This window comes from Oryx dammah, unplaced genomic scaffold (genome assembly GCF_014754425.2).
Source record: "Oryx dammah isolate SB20612 unplaced genomic scaffold, SCBI_Odam_1.1 HiC_scaffold_17, whole genome shotgun sequence".
Taxonomy (NCBI): domain Eukaryota; kingdom Metazoa; phylum Chordata; class Mammalia; order Artiodactyla; family Bovidae; genus Oryx; species Oryx dammah.
This window is the reverse complement of record NW_024070201.1, coordinates 28348638-28369762: the sequence shown is the minus strand read 5'-3', so window position 1 is coordinate 28369762 and position 21125 is coordinate 28348638. Positions and strand designations below refer to the sequence as shown.

The window sequence follows — 21125 nt, the reverse complement described above, 5'->3', positions numbered from 1 at the left end:
ACTGGGACTAAAGAAGTTTCTATGAGGAGGAAGGGAAATCACTTTAGACAACTGAATTTGAAATGTCTGTCCAAGTTGTTAGATAGAACCATCTGGAGGAAATGCATCTGATTCAGTGAATTTATGAATGTTGAAACTGTACATATAAATGCAGTCACCTAGGGAGAGAATACAGAGAGAAAAGGGGGACCCATGGAGAGTTCCCAGGGAATACCCACCCTTCATCTACAGGGGAAAGGGAATCCTAGGGAAGAGAAAGAGATGGAACAGCCAAGGAGAACAATCTTATAGATATCTAAGTACGAAACAGTCAAGGGAAGAACACACATCAAGGGATGGCAGAGCTGGGGAAGGACTGAAACTTGTACAGAGGTTATCAAAATCGGGAGGTCACCTATGACCTTTCTGAGGTCCACTTCAAGGCAGTGTTAGAGGCAGGAGGAGCCCAAGTGCAGTGGGTGGAGGTGTGACTGGAAAGGGACTGCAGCAGAAGTGAGTATAGACCGCTCTTTTGGAAAAAACTCAATTACATGGGAAAGGAGAGAATGGACACAACCCAGGGACGGGCCTGCGAGGATGACTTTTTGAGCTGTTTTGTTCATTTGCTGAAGGAGGACACAGCAGTCAGGGAGAGGCTGAAATTTCTCAACAGCAAATCAGCAATAGATGGAAAAGGGATGCAAAGGTGGGGTGGACTCTGAGAGGAAATGAAGACAAAGTGCAGTGGAGGGGAGTTCTCTCACATCAGGAAAGAGGCTAAGCATGCAATGAGCAGTGGACAAGTTGACAAGCAAGAGAAAGGTTAGAGATTTCTCTGAAATCACAGGCAAAACTTGTTTACATGGGCATCTGCCAGATAGACACAAATTTCTTCAGATTCTCAAAGACGCTCACAATCCACAAAAGGTTTTTAGCATGCTGCTCTGAAGGAAATAAATCATGCTGCTAAGTCACTTCAGTCGTGTCCGATTCTGTGCGACCCCACAGACAGCAGCCCACCAGGCTCCCCCGTCCCTGGGACTCTCCAGGCAAGAACACTGGAGTCGGTTGCCATTGCCTTCTCCAATGCATGAAAGTGAAAAGTGAAAGGGAAGTCGCTCAGTCATGTCCAACTCTTAGCGACCCCATGGACTGCAGCCTACCAAGCTCCTCCGTCCATGTGATTTTCCAGGCAAGAGTACATGGAACAAGGCTAATTTACAATAAATGGGATGGGGTAGTGGAGAGAAGTAAGAAATAAGATGCAGAGACTGATAAAAACTGATTTGGTTGGAAAGGGGTAGCCACAGCAGGGCCAAGATCAAAGACAAATGAACTATCAGAATCTTGTTAATTCTAGAATGGTATGGTCAAAACTGAAAAATTGAAAAATAGCATATTGAAAAGCAGAGACATTACTTTCCCAACATAGCCTTGACTAGACAAAGCCTGTCTAGTCAAGGCTATGGTTTTTCCTGTGGTCATGGATGGATGCAAGAGTTGGACTGTGAAGAAAGCTGAGCACCGAAGAATTGATGCTTTTGAACTATGGTGTTGGAGAAGACTCTTGAGAGTCCCTTGGACTGCAAGGAGATCCAACCAGTCCATTCTAAAGGAGATCAGCCCTGGGTGTTCTTTGGAAGGAATAATGCTAAAGCTGAAACTCCAGTACTTTGGCCACCTCATGTGAAGAGTTGACTCATTGGAAAAGACTGATGCTGGGAGGGATTGGGGGCAGGAGGAAAAGGGGACGACAGAGGATGAGATGGCTGGATGGCATCACTGACTCGATGGACGTGAGTTTGAGTGAACTCCGGGGGCTGGTGATGGACAGGGAGGCCTGGCGTGCTGCAATTCATGGGGTCACAGAGTGTCAGACACAACTGAGCGACTGAACTGAACTGATGGTCAAAATTCAGCCACTAAACAGCAGGAGCTACTTTTGAGTCTCAAATGTAGAAAAAGTGTAACTCTGAAATTTGTTTCTTCTACATAGGATATTTAAATATATACATATGAAATTAGAGTAGGAAAGAGATTGAATAAAGGGAGACCAGATAGCAGTCTACAGTTAAAATTCAAATGTCATTGATATTCAGTCATTCCAGCAAGTATTATATAGTCAATAAACACTGTTTTAGATGCTAAAGACACACAGGTGAAGAACTGACAAAATTTCTGACCCATGAGAAAATAAATATATGACAAGGAAATGAGGGCACTAAAGATTGATGAGGGGTTACCTGTGGGAGTTATTTTCACTTGGATGGTCAGGAAATGCTTTTCTAAAGTGATAGTTTACCAAAAACTGGCAAACCGTTGGTCACAGGCCAAATCCAGCCTGCCATCTGGTTTGTTCAGTCCATGAACTAAGAATGGTTTTTTAACATTTTTTATATGGTTTAAAAACAGGAACGCTTTCCTCAGTGATCAGTGCAAAGAAATAGAGGAAAACGACAGAATGGGAAAAGACTAAAGATTTATTCAAGAAAATTAGAGATACCAAGGGAACATTTTATGCAAAGATGGGCACAATAAAGGACAGAAATGGTACGGACCTAATAGAACCAGAAGATATTAAGAAGAGGTGGCAAGAATACACAGAAGAACTATACAAAAAAGATCTTCACGACCCAGATAATCACGATGGTGTGATCACTTACCTAGAGCCAGATATCCTGGAATGGGAAGTCAAGTGGGCCTTAGGAAGCATCACTATGAACAAAGCTAGTAGAGGTGATGGAATTCCAGTTGATCCATTTCAAGTCCTAAAAGATGATGCTGTGAAAGGGTTGCACTCAATATGCCAGTAAATTTGGAAAACTCAGCAGTGGCCACAAGACTGGACTGAAAGTTCAGTTTTCATTCCAATCCCAAAGAAAGGCAATGCCAAAGAATGCTCAAACTACTGCACAATTGCACTCATCTCACACGTTAGCAAAGTAATACTCAAAATTCTCCAAGCAAGGCTTCAACAGTATATGAACTGTGAACTTCCAGATGTTCAAGCTGGATTGAGAAAAGGCAGGAACCAGAGATCAAACTGACAACATCCACTGGATCACCGAAAAAGCAAGAGTCCCAGAAAAACGTCTACTTCTGCTTTATTGATTATGCCATAGCCTTTGACTGTGTGGATCACAATAAACTGTGGAAAATTCTTCAAGAGATGGGAATACACCACCACCTGACCTGCATTCTGAGAAATCTGTTAGAACTGGACATGGAACAACAGACTGATTCCAAATCGGGAAAGGAGTATGTCAAGGCTGTATATTGTCACCCTGGTTATTTAACTTATATGCAGAGTACATCATGAGAAACACTGAGCTGGAGGAAGCACAAGCTGGATTCAAGATTGCCGGGAGAAACATCAATAACCTCAGATATGTAGATGACATCACCCTTGTGACAGAAAGCGAAGAAGAGCCTCTTGATGAAAGCTAAAGAGCAGAGTGAAAAAGTTGGCTTAAAACTCAACATTAAGAAAACTAAGATCAGGGCATCTGGTCCCATCACTTCATGGCAAATAGATGGGAAACAGTGTCAGACTTTATTTTCTTGGGCTCCAGAATCACTGCAGATAGTGACTGTAGCCATGAAATTAAAAGACGCTTGCTCCTTGGAAGAAAAGTTATGACCAACCTAGACAGCTTATTAAAAAGCAGAGACATTACTTTGCCAACAAAGGCCCGTCTAGTCAAAGCTATCGTTTTTCCAGTAGTCATGTATGGATGTGAGAGCTGGACTATAAAGCAAGCTGAGCGCTGCAGAATTGATGCTTTTGAACTGTGGTGTTGGAGAAGACTCTTGAGAGTCCCCTGGACTGCAAGGAGATCCAACCAGTCCACCCTAAAGGAAATCAGTCCTGAATATTCATTGTAAAGACTGATGCTGAAGCTGAAACTCTAATACTTTGGCCACCTGATGCAAAGAACTGACTCATCTGAAAATACCCTGATGCTGGGAAAGATTGAAGGCAGGAGGAGAAGGGGACGAAGAGGATGAGATGGCTGGATGGCATCACTGACTCAATGGACATGAGTTTGAGTGAACTCCGGGAGTTGGTGATGGACAGGGAGGCCTGGCGTGCTGCATGTAGTCCATGGGTCACAAAGAATTGGACACGACTGAGCAACTTAACTGAACTGACTGATATGGTTAAAAAATCAGAAGAATCATGCATATGAAAATTATATGACATCCAAATTTCATGGTGCACAAGTAAAAGTTTTATTGGCACACAGCCCCTTGTGTCCCAGTTTCTGTATCGTCTACGGCTGTTCTTTAGACTACAACAGCAGAGGGGAGTCTGGCAACAGAGACCATTCAGCCCTTTGCAGAAAAAACTGGCTGAACCCTGGTTTAGACCTAAATGATGAGAAAAAGACAGAGATATAAAGATCCAGATGACACAGTTTTCTCGCTAGATAGTAGGTGCAAAGGCCTACAGAGAACGAAGAGCATGACATGGGTGACAGACCACAAGGCCAGTGTGGCAGTGGAGCAGAGGAGAGAGACGAGAAGAGGTGGTGCAGGAGAAGCAGACCGACCAGAGGCCAGATCACGTACAGCTTTGCAGAGGAGGAGAAGGAACCTGGATTTACACAAGCAGTTGGGAGAGGGAAGATGGGGAAGAGACGCCCATAGGTTTGAAGGAGGGAACAGTAAGAATTGATGGATTTACATTTGGAATCCACAGTCACCGAGTGAAGAACAAACTTTAGTGAGGTAAGAAAACGAGCAAGGAGATAAGGGAATAGTCCAGCCAGAAGACTGTAATGGCTAACACTTCTTGTGCTGGAAGAATGCATGAGAGGAAGTTGCATTTAAGGTATTCTGAAGGTAATACAGATTTTCCTGATGGGTTATTTGGAACATGAATATAGGGAGACATCAAGGATGACTCCTATATGTTAGACTTGAGCAACTGGGTAAATAGCAGAGTCATCCTGAAACAAGGAGAAAGGAGAAAATCAAGACTTTCTGGACATGGCAAGTGTAAGATACCTACTAGATATCCAAGCACTTCAATGGATACACATTTCCTTGTTGGGGAATAGTAGTGGCTACCGCAGTGGGTGGGCATGATTAGGTGAGATAATACCTGTGAAGCACTCAGAATACTGCCCGGCCTACCACAAACGCTCAGTAAGTGCTAATCACGCTTATTCTTATTATGCCGATGGAGTGTCAAAGAGGCAGCTGGAAATACAGGTTTGGGACTCCAAGAAGTAGTCAATGGTCAGAGACAAAGATTTAGGAGTCCTCTGCATACAGATAAGGCCTGGATGAGGTCATCTAGGCAAGTGCACAGATAAAGAAGGTGGCCAAAGGCAGACTCCTAGGTGACTCCAACATTCAGGTGAGTTAAGCAATGGAAGGAAGCCATAGAGAATACTGAAAATTAATAACTGATGAAAAAAAAAATAGATGAGTGTGGTGTGACAGAACGCAAGAAAGGAGTGTCTCAAGACAGGAGTGGTCAGCTGGTTCAAAAGGTGTCCAAAGTTGAATAGGAGGAGGACTGAGAAATTAGCTATTCAATCGGGTAGGAGAGACGCCCTTGAGGATTTTGATAAGAGCAATTTCAGAGTCATGAGGATAAATAAAAGCCCAACAGCACAGGACGAGGAGTGGCTGAGAGGTAAGAAAGTGGCACCTGCAAATACACATTGCACTTTCAAGGAATTTTATTGTGAAAGGGAGCAGAATATTGGGTAGTGACTGGGAAAGGATGTGGGGTCCATGGTTTTTTAAAAGAACTATTTAAATCAGTTAAAACAGTTTTATATGTTGATGAGGCAGAAACTGTAATGGAGGAGAGAGGAGGGGATAACTGCAGGAATGACCCTGAGTAGATGAGAGGGGATGAAACCCAGGGTACAAGTGGAGAGTGGCACTTCTTCAGCTGTAGAAGGCAATGAAAAATGTGCTAGTCATTGTGTGTGTGCACACTCACTCAGTCGTGTCTGACTCTTCGCAACCCCATGGACTGTTGCCCACCAGGCTCCTCTGTCCATAAAATTTTCCAGGCAGGAATATTGGAGTGGGTTGCATTTCCTACTTCAAGGGATCTTCCCGACCCAGGGACTGAACTCACATCCCTTGAGTCTCCTGAATTGGCAGGCAGATTCTTTACCACTTTACCACCTGGGAAGCCCATGTGCTTAAGTTCCCTTTTAAGAGGAAGGGGAAAGAAAGCTATTAAACACACTTGGTATAACTGACACTCAAGAATCAGTAAACAAAGACTACTACTTGAATTGCTCCCAGGAACAATTCTGTTAATATTAGCTTCGAGAGCTTCAACCTTCAAATGACCAATATCCAAAGTATCTTGCAAGGTATTATAATTTTAGTACTTACATTCATGCTATATTTTAAGCCAAGCTTGGTAAAGAGGAATTAAAAGTAAGTTTCATGAAGGAAGGGACTTACTTATTCAGGGCTAATGCCCTAACACTTGGTCATCTGCCTGGTACATAAGACATTCTTAGAAAAATAGCTAAAATAGCTAAGTCTCTATCTCTTACTTTGTAGAGTGCTATGTTTATGAATGCCACTGGGGGAAGATAAGCCTCTTTACAAGCTGTTCATCATTTATAAAAGAAAACTATATAGTGACACTTGTTAATCACTTCCAAATGTGAGTTTAACAATAATTTGACTGAATTTATAAGAAAAAAGTATAAAATATTCAAGCATAGTCAAATACACAGATATCAGGAGATAAACTTCTTAAGCCAAGATGGTTTCTGAAATCCAACCAGTTGAGAGATGTATACAGTTATTGAACTGACATCATCATCTTTTGTCAACAAATTGGCAGTGGCAGGGCCAAGGCCAGATTCTCTCTGGCTCTTGGTGCATCAAAGAGAACTATGGCTGTTTAAATGCATAACGGAAAGGAAGAGATTTCAACTGTTTTAAATATGTTCTCTGATACTGAACCCTCCCAAAGTCATCTAGGATTAAAGAGTGCAAAGACAGTAATACACTGTCCCTCAGTAACAACAGTTGGTTAAGTTTTCACCTACGCAGGAATGAAACCATTTTCAAATATTTAATTCAATTCTACCTAGCAATGTTACCTACAAAACACAAATGCTACCCACTCTGTAATTAGAGAAAGAACTGTCTCCTTATCCTCACTCCTTATCAACAGGAGCAAGAAGCAGAGATGCTCAAAACAGCACAAGAGACAGGTGAGCTCCACCCATCCTGCTCTGGAAAAAGAGGCAAACATAAAGCAGCTCAGCATCTTTGAAAAAAAAGAAAAAGAAAAAAGGCAAAATGAACCCACTACATCAGATAGTAAGCTATACAGATTCTTGGCAATGCTCCAAATTACTGTGCAGAATCTTTAAAAACAAAACAAACAAACAAAAAACCAAAACAGAACAAACAAAAATTAAAGACTTTCAGACTTCTAGGTTCCAAGTCTGAACTGGTTTGTCTACTCGCTGAAGTAGAAGAAATAAAGCCCACTTAACTGATATACTATAGACATTAAATTAATCAACACAATGACAGGGCTTATTCTTTGTTTAACAGGGAAGTACCACAAATGACTAGATCCACTTGAATAGCCTGGAAAAATTAAACAAACAAACACCAACACTGTTTTCAGAGATGGTTCTTTTTATTACAAGAAGTTTTGGTCCTCCATAGGCCAACTTTCAATAGTTAACTTCATTTTGAGGTGTATGTTCATTTAATTATAAATTTCTACTAGAATATTTCATTTTTTTTTCTTCCAGCTTGTTGTTCTGCTCTTGGTGCAAAAGTCAGATTGCATCTTTCCTTCTGGGCTGTCGAACAACCAACAGCAACTAAAGTAACACTAAGGAGTTCACAACTTTCTTTCCTCTAGAGGTAAATAGAGTTATCTCCACAAAGAGTCAGTTTTCTAAAGGAACAAAGTGAATTCGGACACCAAAGTAAACACTGTCTTTGGCAAAACAACAAAGCTACCAAGTCAGTCAACAGAATATGACCTAACATTTTTGAAGACTAATGTTCAGCGTATGAATTTGGAAATTTTGTGTTCTTACTATCTTAAAAAACCAACTGACTGACTTCTACATCATATTTGGAAGTTTATCGTCATATTCTGAGAAGCTCACTAAAGTTTATGTCGCACTAACTCACTAAAACAAAAAAGTCCCTGGTATTTTATTACTCTAACACTGGAATCTCTCAAGGAGAATAGACAATCATAAGAAGTACTCTTTGCTTTTGTAATCGCTTGCTTTCTTATTTTATACCTGTATGATAAGCAACTAAAAGTTACAGAGAAAACTGTTGTTTAGTCACTATATCATCTCCGACTCTTTTGCAAACCCGTGGACTACAGTCCGCCAGGCTCTTCTGTCCATGGGATTTCCCAGGCAAGAATACTGAAGCAGGCTGCCATTTCCTTCTGCAGGAGATCTTCTTGACCCAGGAATTGAACCCAAGTCTCCTGCATTGGCAGGCAGATTCTTACCGCTGAGCCACCAGGGAAACCCCACAGGAAAAGTAGGATTCTCTTATATTTCCCAGTTTCTCAGATGGCACCAATTTTACAGTTCGGTAATCAAGCCACCATTCACTTTGCCACCACTTGCAGAATCCCTGCAACAATCCAGCTTCACCTCTGAACTCCAGTCATTTTGAGATGGTCTGGTTAACAGTGGACAGCATTCTACATGAAACTTAGAAGCTACTCATTACATTTATATCACTTAAGGCCAGATAACCTTAAATAAACCTAGTATCAATTTACCTACAAGAAGGAGTTTATACACAATTCCGGTACTAAATTCCAAAGTCCTAAAGCTTCAGTAACCCACTCAAGGTTGTGGGACTAAAAGCTAGCAGGAAAAAGAGCTGGTGTTAATATCAGTTCTGCCCAGACTCTTGGTAATCTATATGAATAATCCCAATTCACAGTTTTCATTCTGACTGTGCCGGAAATGCTTTTTGCAACCCAACATGTCTAAAAAGGTTTCATTCTGAGTAATGCAAGCCCTCCTCCCGGCCTCAAAAGCCAAGGGTCAGAGGCCTTTGTAATCCTCATTCACATGAAGCCAACCTTATTAGACTGGAAACGATATACAAAGCACTTGTTACAATGCATCCACAAGCAGTGATACCCTTAACAAGGAATATTCTGCAGCACATCTCTTTAGACTACAACTGAAAATGGATATAAAAGCTATAAATATTTGCTTCCTATATTGAGACCAGAACTATCTCCCCTAGTTTCTCGATTTTAAGATTTCCCTCTTAGCTCCGTTTACCAAGTTTTTATTCTCCTATAAAACCACTATAAAATCATTTCATAAAGACCTTTCTCTAGAGCTTGCTACTGAAAGTTAATTATTGCCATAAACTGACAATTCAAATAAAATACTTCTCAGGGAGCCAGTGAGACCCTAGGGGCCCTTGGGGAATATTAAAAAGTATAGAACATGATCCACACCCTCCAGGATCTGAATTTTAAAAAAAATTGTTGATTCAGAGAGTGAGAAGGTAGCTTAAAAAGTCATTTTACACATATGTAAGACTGTACTTTAAAATTAACCTCCAGAGAAGATCATAAAATTAGTTCAGTAATCTTTTCACCATCATTATGAAAATTATCATTAGCATCAAGTTCTTTACACAACTATTCTTTGCTTCAATTTAAACCTATTTTTCTCTTATTTGAGCATCAGTGGAGCTGGAAAACAGCTGGTTACCATTCCTAATAATGGATCCATTCATGTTTTTTGAAGAGTTATTAAGTTGCCTCTTAACCTTTCATTCTCTCAACCTTTCCTCACAGGACTGACTTCCAATCATATAATCATCTTTTGAGTCTCCTCGGAACGGTCTCCAAGGTCTCCTCATCCCTTTTAAGTTGAGGAACCTAGAAATGGAAACAACACTCCAGTAAGGGGGTGACCAGTGCCAGCATTATCTATATAAAAGATGATACCACCCCATCCAGATTCCTCGACATCACATCTAAAGCCCCGACCACTACTTTTACAAAAGTGTCCTTTGATGGCTCTTAGACTTTCTTCTGCTGTACTTAAGTTAGCTTCAAAATTATCCTGCTAATAGTCTTGAACAACATAATACCTTAGGCAATATATCCTTACAAAGTATTTCTAGAAGTTGTATGTATAACAAAGTTTCAATTCAGCATTCACTGGTCACCTTCTAAATGAAAAGTCACCATTGTAAACGACATAAAACACAAATGATGACTCAGACATCGTCCATGTCTTAAGGAAATCATAATCTAATGGGGGAAAGACAGACATAATCAAAAGTATGTACAGCAGAAAGTATCCGGAGTGAATTCTTTAAGGGTAGGATAAAGAACACTAAGAAAACAGAAAAGGAAAGGCTGAATTTCAGATAGGACCGGTATCTTGAAAGCTTCAGGAAGAGTGAGGTCTGAACTGAGCCATGAGAGATGAATAAATAAGTCAGAGGCAGGTCAAGATGGGAAAACGCTTTAAGGCAAAGGAGAGGCATTAGCAAAGGTATAAAGGCAGGTACAAACACACTGTAGAGAACATCTAACAGGCTGGTAGTTCAATATGGCTGAAGCACATTAAGTGAAAATGTGTGTTCAGGAGATAATGTTCAAAATGTAGAAATGTAGGCCAGCTAGATTATGAAGGGCTGGGAATTTCAAATCTTATTTTACATTCAGTGAGAAGTCGAAGAGTTTCAGGAATAAAGGGACAGAATCAGATCTGTATTTAAGAAAACCACTGGCAACACTGTATATACAGTGAAAAAGAAAACAGAGAGACCAGTTAGGAGATTATGATTATAATCCATGCAAAGGTAATGGAAATTTAAAGTAGGATGATAAAAACAGAAAAACAGGGACAGATTAAAGAAACACTACAACAGTACCACAGACAAGCCCCAGAAATTGACTGGATGGGGGTGGGAAGAGAAAGGGACAGAAGGTAGCACAGTGCAAAGAGCATGAATGAGGCTTCAAATAGTTACAGGTCTGGATTTGAATTCTAGCTCCATCACTTACAGGCTTCCCTGGTGGCTCAGCTGGTAAAGAATCCACCTCCAATGTGGGAGACCGGGGTTCAATCCCTGGGTTGGGAAGATCCCCTGGAGAAGGGAAAGACTACCCACTCCAATATTCTGGCCCGGAGAATTCCATGGACTGTTTAGTCCATGGGGTCGCAAAGAGTCGGACATGACTGAGCGATTTTCACTATCTGTCACTTACTAGCCACAAAACTTAAGGAAATCTATTTAACGTGTCTGTACCTTGGTTTTTTCATCTGTAAAAAAAAATAGTATATCAGGTATTTTAGCAAACCTATTTTTTAAGTTTTTAATAAAACTATATTTTTCCTCCTTAAGCATACTATCCTCTACGAATGACTCTTAAAGCTTAATTTATTTTTTGACTATTCTACTTGTGGTTATTTTTATGTCTCAAGTTTAAGTTCCAGCCTACAACTTAGCATTTCTTCTGTAAATAAATTATAGTTGCATTGATCTCCATAGGCCTAAACTTACTCTCCTTAAGCTGAAACTTGAGAACAAATGTCAAACAGTTATCAAGTATAGACTAATGAATCTGAACCTGGGGGCCAAGCACCCTGAAGAGCCTCAGAGTTGTTTCAGGAAATCACCATGTACTCACACTCGAAAAGATAAGGAACACCAGTTATAGAGACCAAGAGCAGCAACCCCAATACAGCTGCCTTGGCCTGATAATTATGCAACTCATGAAGGCACTGCCTTCCTTGGTTACCTACCTGCCTATTTACTGTCTTGTTTTTTTTCCTCCCTTTTTGCCTTATCTCTAATTATATTCTAGTTAGATACCAGTGGTACCCACTGTTAGCAAGATGTGTGGCTGGCTTCAGTTTGGTTCCACCTAGCTTAGTGATGAACTTGACACCGATACCAAAAGCAAGAACATTCTTAAATCAAGATTATAGCACTTGAATAGATATATATGTACACACACACACACATATATACACCTCAAAGTAATAAGAACCTGTTATTTGGGTGGGAAAAGAAGCACTCCTGTCCTTTAAATCTGAGTCCTAATAATAATTAAAGATTGCTATGTACCAGGCAAAGTGCTAAATACTTTGCATGCATAATAATTTCAATTAAGCCTCACAATAATCTTATGAAGCACAATTACCACTAATTTACAAATGAAAAAACTGAAGCATGGAGAGGTTAAGAAAGTTTTCCAAAGTCATTCAGCTATTAAATGGCTGAGCCAAGATTTGAACCCAGCCGGTCTAAATCCAGAGCTCATGGTCTTAATAGCTCCTAATTACTGTGCTATACTATCTCACACTATTACAGATTAGATAATAAGATTCTACCTTTCCTTTGTAAAGGTATTTATACATGCATGAATAAAAAATCCTTGCTGGAGAGATTACCAAAGGATTTCCTCATTAACTAAGCTTAAAGAGATGCTATCCACATGGTTTTACTGCTTATAATTAAAGGCAATAATCTAGGGACAATGTTGTATGTTTGTGTTTGATCTAAAAAATCAGTTAATAATCATGGATGGACAGAGGTTGAATACAAGCATGTGTAAATATTTATTCCTCGAGGTGTAGATATTTATTACAGATATGTGTGATTAACTACTCCCCAGTTTTTAGAACTGAGAGAGTACAAAGGAGAGCTTCATTTTAAAAAGTTTCTCTAAAAACACTCCTTACAAGTAATATTATTCCCCTAATTCAAGACAGAAAGCCACAATTACTTTGATGCTGTAAAATGAGAATGAAACAATGATGGTTCAGCAACGTGTGGATCGTAAGGGTTGGATCTCTCTGAAACAGTCCAAATGTTAGAAAAGTTCATAGCTCTGACTGATGAAAGGCATCAAAACATCTACACTCAAATATTCCAACCAAACACAAAAAAAGAAATGCAAGAAAACAGATAAAATATATGGGGAAAAAACTCCAACTCCAGAAATAAATGCCAGTTGAATAGATCCTACCCACTGGTGCCACACAAGGCATTGCTGTAATGATAATTAAAGGTAAAATAGCTGGGGAAATCCCTTCAGTCTATTTGTCAAACAGAAAAACAACTACTCATTTCAAAGAAAAGGGGAATTTTCATACACAGCACAGAAAACTGCCAACTAACTCTTACATTTATATCTTTAACTGTTTCCTCAAAACTAAAACACATCAGAATAGTTATATTCAACATCTAAAAAGTTAAACCAAGTTTGGCCTCTAAGAAGTTTCATACTAAGCTTACAAGAGGATTTATATCATCCAAAACAACTACAATAAAATCCACACAACAGAATTCTTCTTTCAAATATCTTGGTTTCTAGAAGCAAATGCCTGGCAGTGCCTCCAACCTTCTCCTGGTTGGCGTCCCCTGGAGTGTAACCTGACAAGGTACAAAGCTCATTGAAATATTTAACAGTGGTGGTATGGATTTCTTTGGATAGGTCAAGAAAAGCAGCTCATCCTTTTTAAAAACGTAAAGAACCATTTTATGGGATGTCATTCCCTCAGTCCAAGTCTCTGTATTTCCTTAGGGCTTTCTCAGAGAACTTATTGAGGGGGAAAATGAAAAGGCTAACAAAAGGACCCCTTTTCTCTCCCTATTCCCAACATAATCCACCTCAGCCACAGGGCCAGTTGCATCCACACTGTCATAAATGCCAGCAATTAGAGAATTAGGCCATAAAACCACCCACTCAGGTATAAGAGCACAGGCCTCCAGCTTTATTTCATGCATGCCATAAAGATCCCGGACTTCCTTCTTTCAGGCCTTCTTCACAACCAAGGAAATGACAATAACAAAAACAAAAAAGTCGCCCTTTGTCCGTCTTATACCGATGTGATCAATGAAACCATCTGGATCCAGGTGAAGGAGTCAAGATTCCTTTTTCTTAATAAAGACTGCAGTTCCTCTAACATGCCACACATAAAGGACTGTATTGTGAGAACTTACACAGTGAGAACTAGAGTAAAACTACATTTTCCAGAAAAATTACTTTCCCTTATTCTGAAACTACTCTAGAAGCCTAGACAATTCCTGATCTTCTCAAGAAATACTGGAGACTCACAAGAGTATTCTTAATTAACTCAGCAATTTTGAGACCCTCCGGAAATCTTTTCTAATCAAAAAAGTTAATTCAAATATCAAAGTTAACTCCATGTTTTAAAATCTGATACAGTGGGCTTCCCTGGTAGTCTAGTGGTTAAGACTCAGAGCTCCCAATGCAGGGGGTCTGGCTTCGATCCCTGGTCAGGGAAACTAGATCCCACATGCAGTAACCAATAATCCCATGTGCTGCAACTAAGACTTGGAGCAGCCAAATAAATAAGTATTTTTTTAAAATCTGATACAATTTAATCGATCATTCCGTTTAATTGATCATCTTCAAAACCACAGAAAGCCCAAGTCCGTGATTTACTCCATAAGATTTTGCTCACCAAGCTTTAAACCAGTGTAGATAAGACACAAACAAATATTTTTAATAGTAAACTCAGTAGCTTCCTCCTTCCCCCTAGTGCCTACAGGGTTAAGAATCTGACTTAAATGTAGGTATCGCATGTCAGACTCATTAGTAATTTAACCTTTCTTAATTCCTGAAAATAACATATGCAAACAAAAAAAGGTCCCATCCCAACAATCCAAGAATAAATTCCTCCCAAAGTAGTGACAGTCACAAAGCTTCTCCCAGTCTCATAGGTCTCTGCCGCTGAGCTCTCCACCTTGGCAGAGGAAGAATGGAAAGAGACAAGATGTTCACAAAAGGCCTGACTGAAGGCCTTCAGTTAAGTGCTAGAAGGAAGCTGAAGTTCTGTGCCAACACTAGTGGAATGTGGGCAGGCACAAAGAGATCTTAATTAGGAGACCTACAATTAAAACAGTGAGTCTCCAAAGGAGAGAGAGGCAGTGCAGTCTGTTATGCCTCAGAGCAAGCATAGCAGGGCTACTCACCCCCTTTAGCCACAGGGCAAGGAAGGCAGTGGGTAGTAAGTCTGCACAGCTGCTCTGTGGAAGGCCGGATACCAGGTGAGCAGACATGGGAGGGGAGTCAAGATGAGTGTTTTCTCAACTTCCAATCAAGATCAATTACTATTTTGTGACCCAACAATTTCCTACAAGAGCAAGTGCCTTAAGATAATTAGATGGAAAGCAAAGGTGGAGACAAGTGATATGCCTTTCAGTGAGAGGTGAAGAGAAGTTCTAAAGATTGCATTTGGGATGCTCAGTAAAAACCAGAGTATGTTTCTGAGCCTATTAACAACTACTCCCTGCAATGTGGGCACCATCACTTTGGACTTATAAATACATTAGTGTCTTGGATTTTTTTTTTCCATTTAAAAGCTCATACACCTAAAGGAATATACGATCTAGAGTGAAAATAACTTCTGTTTGGACAGTCAAGAATCAACAATACTGAAAACATAGAAACAAATCTAGCCAAACAAGAAGGTGTCTAAATATCAGATAATAAGTTATACTGAAAATTGTATCTTCACTTTTCTCATAAATGAAATTGGTCAACTTCAGCGAAGAACTTTTCCCATAGAGTTCTTACATCTTGTCCATACAAAGAAAACTTTCCTACCGAGTTCAAATTTCTCTTCCCAATAATAATGGCAGTTAAATGGGCTAATGTACACTCTGATATTAAAAATTACCTAACAGGTTCACTGACTCTGACTCTTAAAAAAAATTAAGAATAAGTTCTAACCTGAGCAAATAATTAATATAACAGAAAGGAATGAGAATACTGGAGCAAAAAAGATTCCTGAACTGACATGTGGCCCAACCTTCTCATTTTACAGGTCGGAAGTTTCAGGTTAAAAGTGAAATTGTCCAGACTGGTGAGTGAAAGAGATGAGTACAAGGACTCATGTCATGTCTACCGACTTCCACTCGGAGGGGTTTCTTCTAGCCCACTTGTTCTCTGCTTCACTTTCCTTCTGCCCAGCTCAGGATTAGCTGTAAGGGCAAGGACAGAGAAACTCCCACTCTTGGCACATATACCCAGAGACCATTAAAAAAAAAAAATCACAGATGCTCTCCCACTCCACAACTACATCTTTTCTAATCCCCACTCAAGAGCCCACCTGGGGCTACCTGAACTAAACTGCCATTTCAAGCATAAAGACAAATACATAACAATGTTGTGATTCAGTTTCCATTTATAGCTAATCAAAGTCTGCCACGTTCAATCAGAATGGAAATACTGCTTTTAACCTTTTGTGAGGTGGTATGAACAGTAACTGGAGTATGAAAGTAATAAACAAAGACTACATGCTGATAAGACCATTCAGGGATTCATATTAAAACAGTCCCAATTCTAATCAACAGAGAGAATGCTGAAGTATGTATATTTAGATGGCAGAGTAGACTCACATAAATACCACCTGAGACAATCCTCAAAAAGTAGGACCCTGACACCATGCAGGGCAGAGGGAAGCAAAAAAGCAGACCACTGTGATTTCTTACAGTGCACAATCAAATAAAACTCAAATTAATTCTACTTCACAATTGTCACAAAGAAAGCCCCAACAGGAGACCAGCAACACTTATGTAGATTTAAAAAAAAAAAAAAATCCCATCTGACAGATTTTGGCCATGAAGAACTCTTACATGTAGTTATTACTCAGAGAGAGATGCAATCCCAAGGGAAGTTCAGAATGTGTGGCAATAAGGGACAAACCTTCTGCAGCTAAAGCAGCTGAAGGCGGGAACTGACCTGGAAGTTCTGTCATCTTTCAACCACTTGAACTTAGCAGTTCAATAAGTACACTTTTGTTATGGAGAAATTATAGTCATTATTCACTTAAAGCAAAGCAGAATATAAAGAGGCCAGAATCATTCTGGATCACAAACCACGCCTTCATGAACCAGACAAGGCTTGATACAGATCTGTGAGCAACTTCTGAGAAACAACCTTTAGAACTCCGTGTTAGCCCAGGGAAACCCTAAACCTCCTTTTTGGAACTTTTATCATTGATTTGTAAGACTCTCTAACAAAACTCTTGGTTTCTACACTGAAAACAACCAGGTCCAAGGATGTAATCACTATGGTTTAGTACTAAACCATACCATGGGTGAGTGAGTACTCATGAACATATACCATTAACCCATCCTAGATTAACACAAACTACCACATGAAAGGCTTACCAATGGAACAACAGTTCATTCTAGCTGAATTCAGAAAAAAATACTGAAGTTTAACATAAGGAGTCAACCATTCTTCTCATACTGAAGTAGCAAATACTGTTCACGCAAAAGTCTTAAAGAAAAAAAAAAATTAATATGCTCTTAGTTGAAATTACTGCAACTCCTTGACAGGCTTTACACTACATACTAATGCTAAACAAAATAATGCCAGTGGATAAGAAAATGTTAGCACCTGATTAAACCTTTAAAGGTGACTTGTCAAAGACCAACAGATAAAATATTCTGGTGCCCAGACATTAGGTCCCTGAATCCAGGTGGCTCTCTTTCTAACCAGTCTCTTGAAAACCTATGATTGGAAGCTGTCAGCATAAAACTTTGCCTTTGAATATGTGATAACATTTGGAATGTGAATGAACAAGTACTTGGTCCTTCAATACAAAATATACAAGCATGCTAAACAAGAAGAAAATGCTTCTCAGGATCCCCTTAAAAATAGACTAACTTCTCCTAATAGAGACGTTCTTATTATACTCAAGTATACATGGGCTAAAATTCTACATATAACCAGGCAAGTCTCAGTTTTGAAAATAAGCAGGTAAATGAAATGTCAGTAAGTCTATTTATTTATTTTTTTTTTGCTGCTGTATCTTTTAAAAAAACAAAATCAACTCACATTTAAGCACCAACTCCATGCAAGTAACCTGAACGGTTCAGTCTTTTTGTCATGTATGAGGCCTTTGGTTCTCCAACTACATGGGATCTGTGTTGTTAGCTTAAAAAATACAGAATTGGCCTTTCAAAAAAAAATAATAATCTACAGCAACCAATAAATAGTCTCAAACAACCCTGCTGACTGCAGCTGCCTTCTGAAGGCTGGGAAAAGGAGGTGGAGAGAGAGCAGAGAGAGGCAGGGAAGAGGGACGCAGCAGCTAGCTACCGAGCAAGGAACACGCCCCCATCATGTCCTCCTTGCTCTGTCAGAAGGCGGGCTGTTGTCAGTCTCCTCATCATGCTGCCTTAGAAACGATTTAAAAAAGGAGGCAGGAAGACTAACAACTAAAAAATGCCAGCTCCTTGAAAGGAGGGGCCAGGGTCCCTGGGATCTCCTCCCTCCCCTTCTTCCCAGGATCTTTCCGTAGATCTAAAGGGGTGCGGGGCACAATAGGGGAGCAGGGGTTTGCCCAGGATATTTTGTGTGCACCGACGGCAGAGCATGCAGGAAACGGCTCGTTGATATCTTTCCCTTTCTGTTTCAATCAAGAGCACTCCAGAGCAGCAACCCCCTACCCACTCGGCTTCAGCCCCAAACAGCTGCTCTTCCTCCTTCTAGCACCCCCCTCTATGCCATTCTGCCCCTTCCCCTCCAAATCAAACTCCCCCTTCTGCACCCAATGGAAAACAAATGCGCAACGCCACTGGCTGAACCTGAACTCAACTTCCCTTCCCAGGGCAACTTTCCTTTTGGCTGAAGGGGGCCAAATAATGCCTATCAAAGCCTCCCCATTCTCCTCCCGGTACTAACGGGGAAGGAGCAAAGCTCGAGACCCTTCATCCTCCCTGGGTTCCCCTTAAATCAGAGAGAGAGCCCTAACTCCTCCTAAGGAATAACTTTGCTTCATAAGCTCTTCATAACCCTCTTTCTCTCCACCAGAAGCAGCCACCAGTAAAACTGTCCCTTATCTACTCTCCTCACCCCAACCCTGCTTCCCCCACCCCTTCCAAGCCCCAGGATTGGCCTAGGAAAAGGTGGATCAATAATGAAATGACGGAGAAAAGAAGGGCGGGAGGGAGCTAGGGCTAGAGACTGCGTGCTCTCAGGCACAGTGGGTGGGGTAGGAGAGCAGCAGCTGCTTCCCCTGGGAGGATGCTGCCCAAGTCCCCCACAAACACCTCCCCTCACGGGGGCCCCCTTCCCCAGAGCTGGAGGGGAAAGCCTGCCTCCTCTCCAGGGGAAATGGTGGAGAGCAGATCTTCTCTGAGCCTGAGGGACAGTGGACTATTTTCCCCCCGCAAAGATGCCACTAACCCTTCATTCTAAAGGAGGGAAAGGGTGGAGTGAAGGTAGTGTAAGCCCCTGCTACCCGTAGGCTAGAAACTGCAGCTCTGTAAGATGGGGGGAAACCGACTGCTGTACGAAGAGATCACCGTTATCTTCAGAGGGAAAGGAGGCGAAGGGAGAAAGATGGAGAGGAAAGTAGCTTTTTCCTGGTGGGGTAGGGCGGGATGACGGCAGGACCTCTCTGCTGGGGGTGGGAGGTGGGGGCGCGGGTGGAGGTGAAGGAAGGGGGAGTGGCTGCTGGTGTAGGAACCTGGCCCGGGGACAGGGCGAGGGTTCACCAGGTCTTCGGAAGCAAGGTGCTGGAAGGGACACCGATCCCCAAGGGTGGGAGAAGAACGTGGCTTTGGATGAGGCCATCACCCGAGAGATGCCCGAGAGGAAAACTGCCCCAGGAGTAAAACATCTGCCCAGAGAGGGAGGCGGGGATGTGGCGGGATCAAGTCTCTAGGAAGGGAGGGAGGGAGGAATCTTGCTCGGATGAGGTAATCTGTGAAAGGGAGGAGGGGTTCAGTCCCGGGATGGGAAACCCGGGAGAGGGGTCTGTGCCAAAGGATTTGGGGAAGGGTCAGGGCAAGGAGGGTCGGGGGCAAAGGCCCTCGGCCAGATGGGTCCGAACCCCGGGGTGGGGGCGCCTTGGGGTCTGCACCCCAGTATGGGGAACCCGAGATGGGAGGGCCGGTCTGCCCCGGGTCAGGGACCCAGGGATGGTCCCCGAATTGGGATGCTCCACAATCCCGGATGGGGGAGGGGAGGGGGGGCTCCGCAGAGGGTCGAGACCCCGGGCCTGGGGGGTTCCTCGCCCCCTTACCTCTCCGCTGCCGCCTCCCCCGCCGCTCTCCCCAAACACGGCCCGGAACCGGCGCAGGTTGGTGCCGATGGCGGCCGAGACCTGCAGCGCCGCGTCGAAGCCCGGGCCCACCCGGAGCAGGGCCGGCCCGGAGGAGGCTGAGGACGATGACGAAGACGAAGACGAGGCGGACGACGAGGAGGCTGCTGAGGCGGCGGCCGCTCCCCCTGGAACCCCGGCCCCGCCGCTTCCCGCCGCCGCCGCCGCGGCCGCCACAGCCGGGGGGGAGGGGGGCGCCCCGGGGCCGCCGCCGCCGACCGGAGGCCCGGGGGGAAGCAGCAGGGCCGGGACGCGTTGCCGCGGGGCGCCCCCTAGGCCCCGGCGCCCCCCGCCGCCGCCGCCCCCGGTGGTCCCGGGTCGGGCGGGGAAGCGCCACCGACAGCTGTGCGCCATGTTCGCCCCGTGAAGTGAAGCAGCGAGAGGGAGAGGCGACAACACAGGGGGGCGGGGAGGCGGAGGGGGGGGGGGCCGCGGGCCCCGGAACCTGCCTGGGCCGCCCGGCGCCGCCCGGCCGCCAGCAGGCCGCCGCCGCTATGCCGAGCGCCGGGCCGCGCCAGCCGGCCCAGCGAGCTGTATAGAGGGCTCAGGCCCGCCCTGCCGACGCCGGGCCGCCACTACGCCATCCCGAGGCCCGGGCCGCAGCCTGCCGCCCGCCCGCCCGCCCCGCAACCTGGATAACTGCGTGCCCCGCCCTCCGGGAGCGGCAGACTCGAGAGAAGGCGGAGGGAAGGAAGCCCAGGAGCCCGACGCCGAGCGCGGGTTCCGGGGAGAGGGGGAGGGGCGAGGGCTACGGGGAGGACGGAGGCGGAGGGAGCCCCACCGCCCGCAGCCTCGAGAGCCGAGAGGCGGATTACACACGTTCCCGGGATGCGCTGGGAATCGAACCGCCCGCGAGAGCCGCTTCCAGTCTAACGCGGCTGCCGGGTCGGGGACGAGTGCGCCTTCTCCGCCTCGAGGCACGGATGCGAGATGCGTTAGCCCGGATTTAACACTTCTAGAATAAAAGAGCCCTTATTGTGCTACAGGCAAGACGGAATTGTTGCCCAGTTTACTCTA

At 43.3% G+C, this 21125-nt stretch overlaps 1 protein-coding gene across 3 annotated transcripts in view; it reads right to left on the bottom strand.

Moving 5' to 3' along the window:
• Positions 1-20462, bottom strand: part of KMT2A (lysine methyltransferase 2A) — a 77957-nt gene extending 57495 nt beyond the window's left edge. For 2 of the 3 annotated variants that reach the window (XM_040258108.1, XM_040258109.1), the window contains exon 1: positions 20031-20462. In XM_040258108.1, the coding sequence (XP_040114042.1) occupies positions 20031-20462 (432 nt within the window). Of the gene's footprint in view, positions 1-17836; positions 17936-20030 lie in introns of all 3 variants that reach the window. The other variant, XM_040258107.1, reaches the window with a different exon arrangement.
• Between the last annotated feature and the right edge of the window lie 663 nt (positions 20463-21125).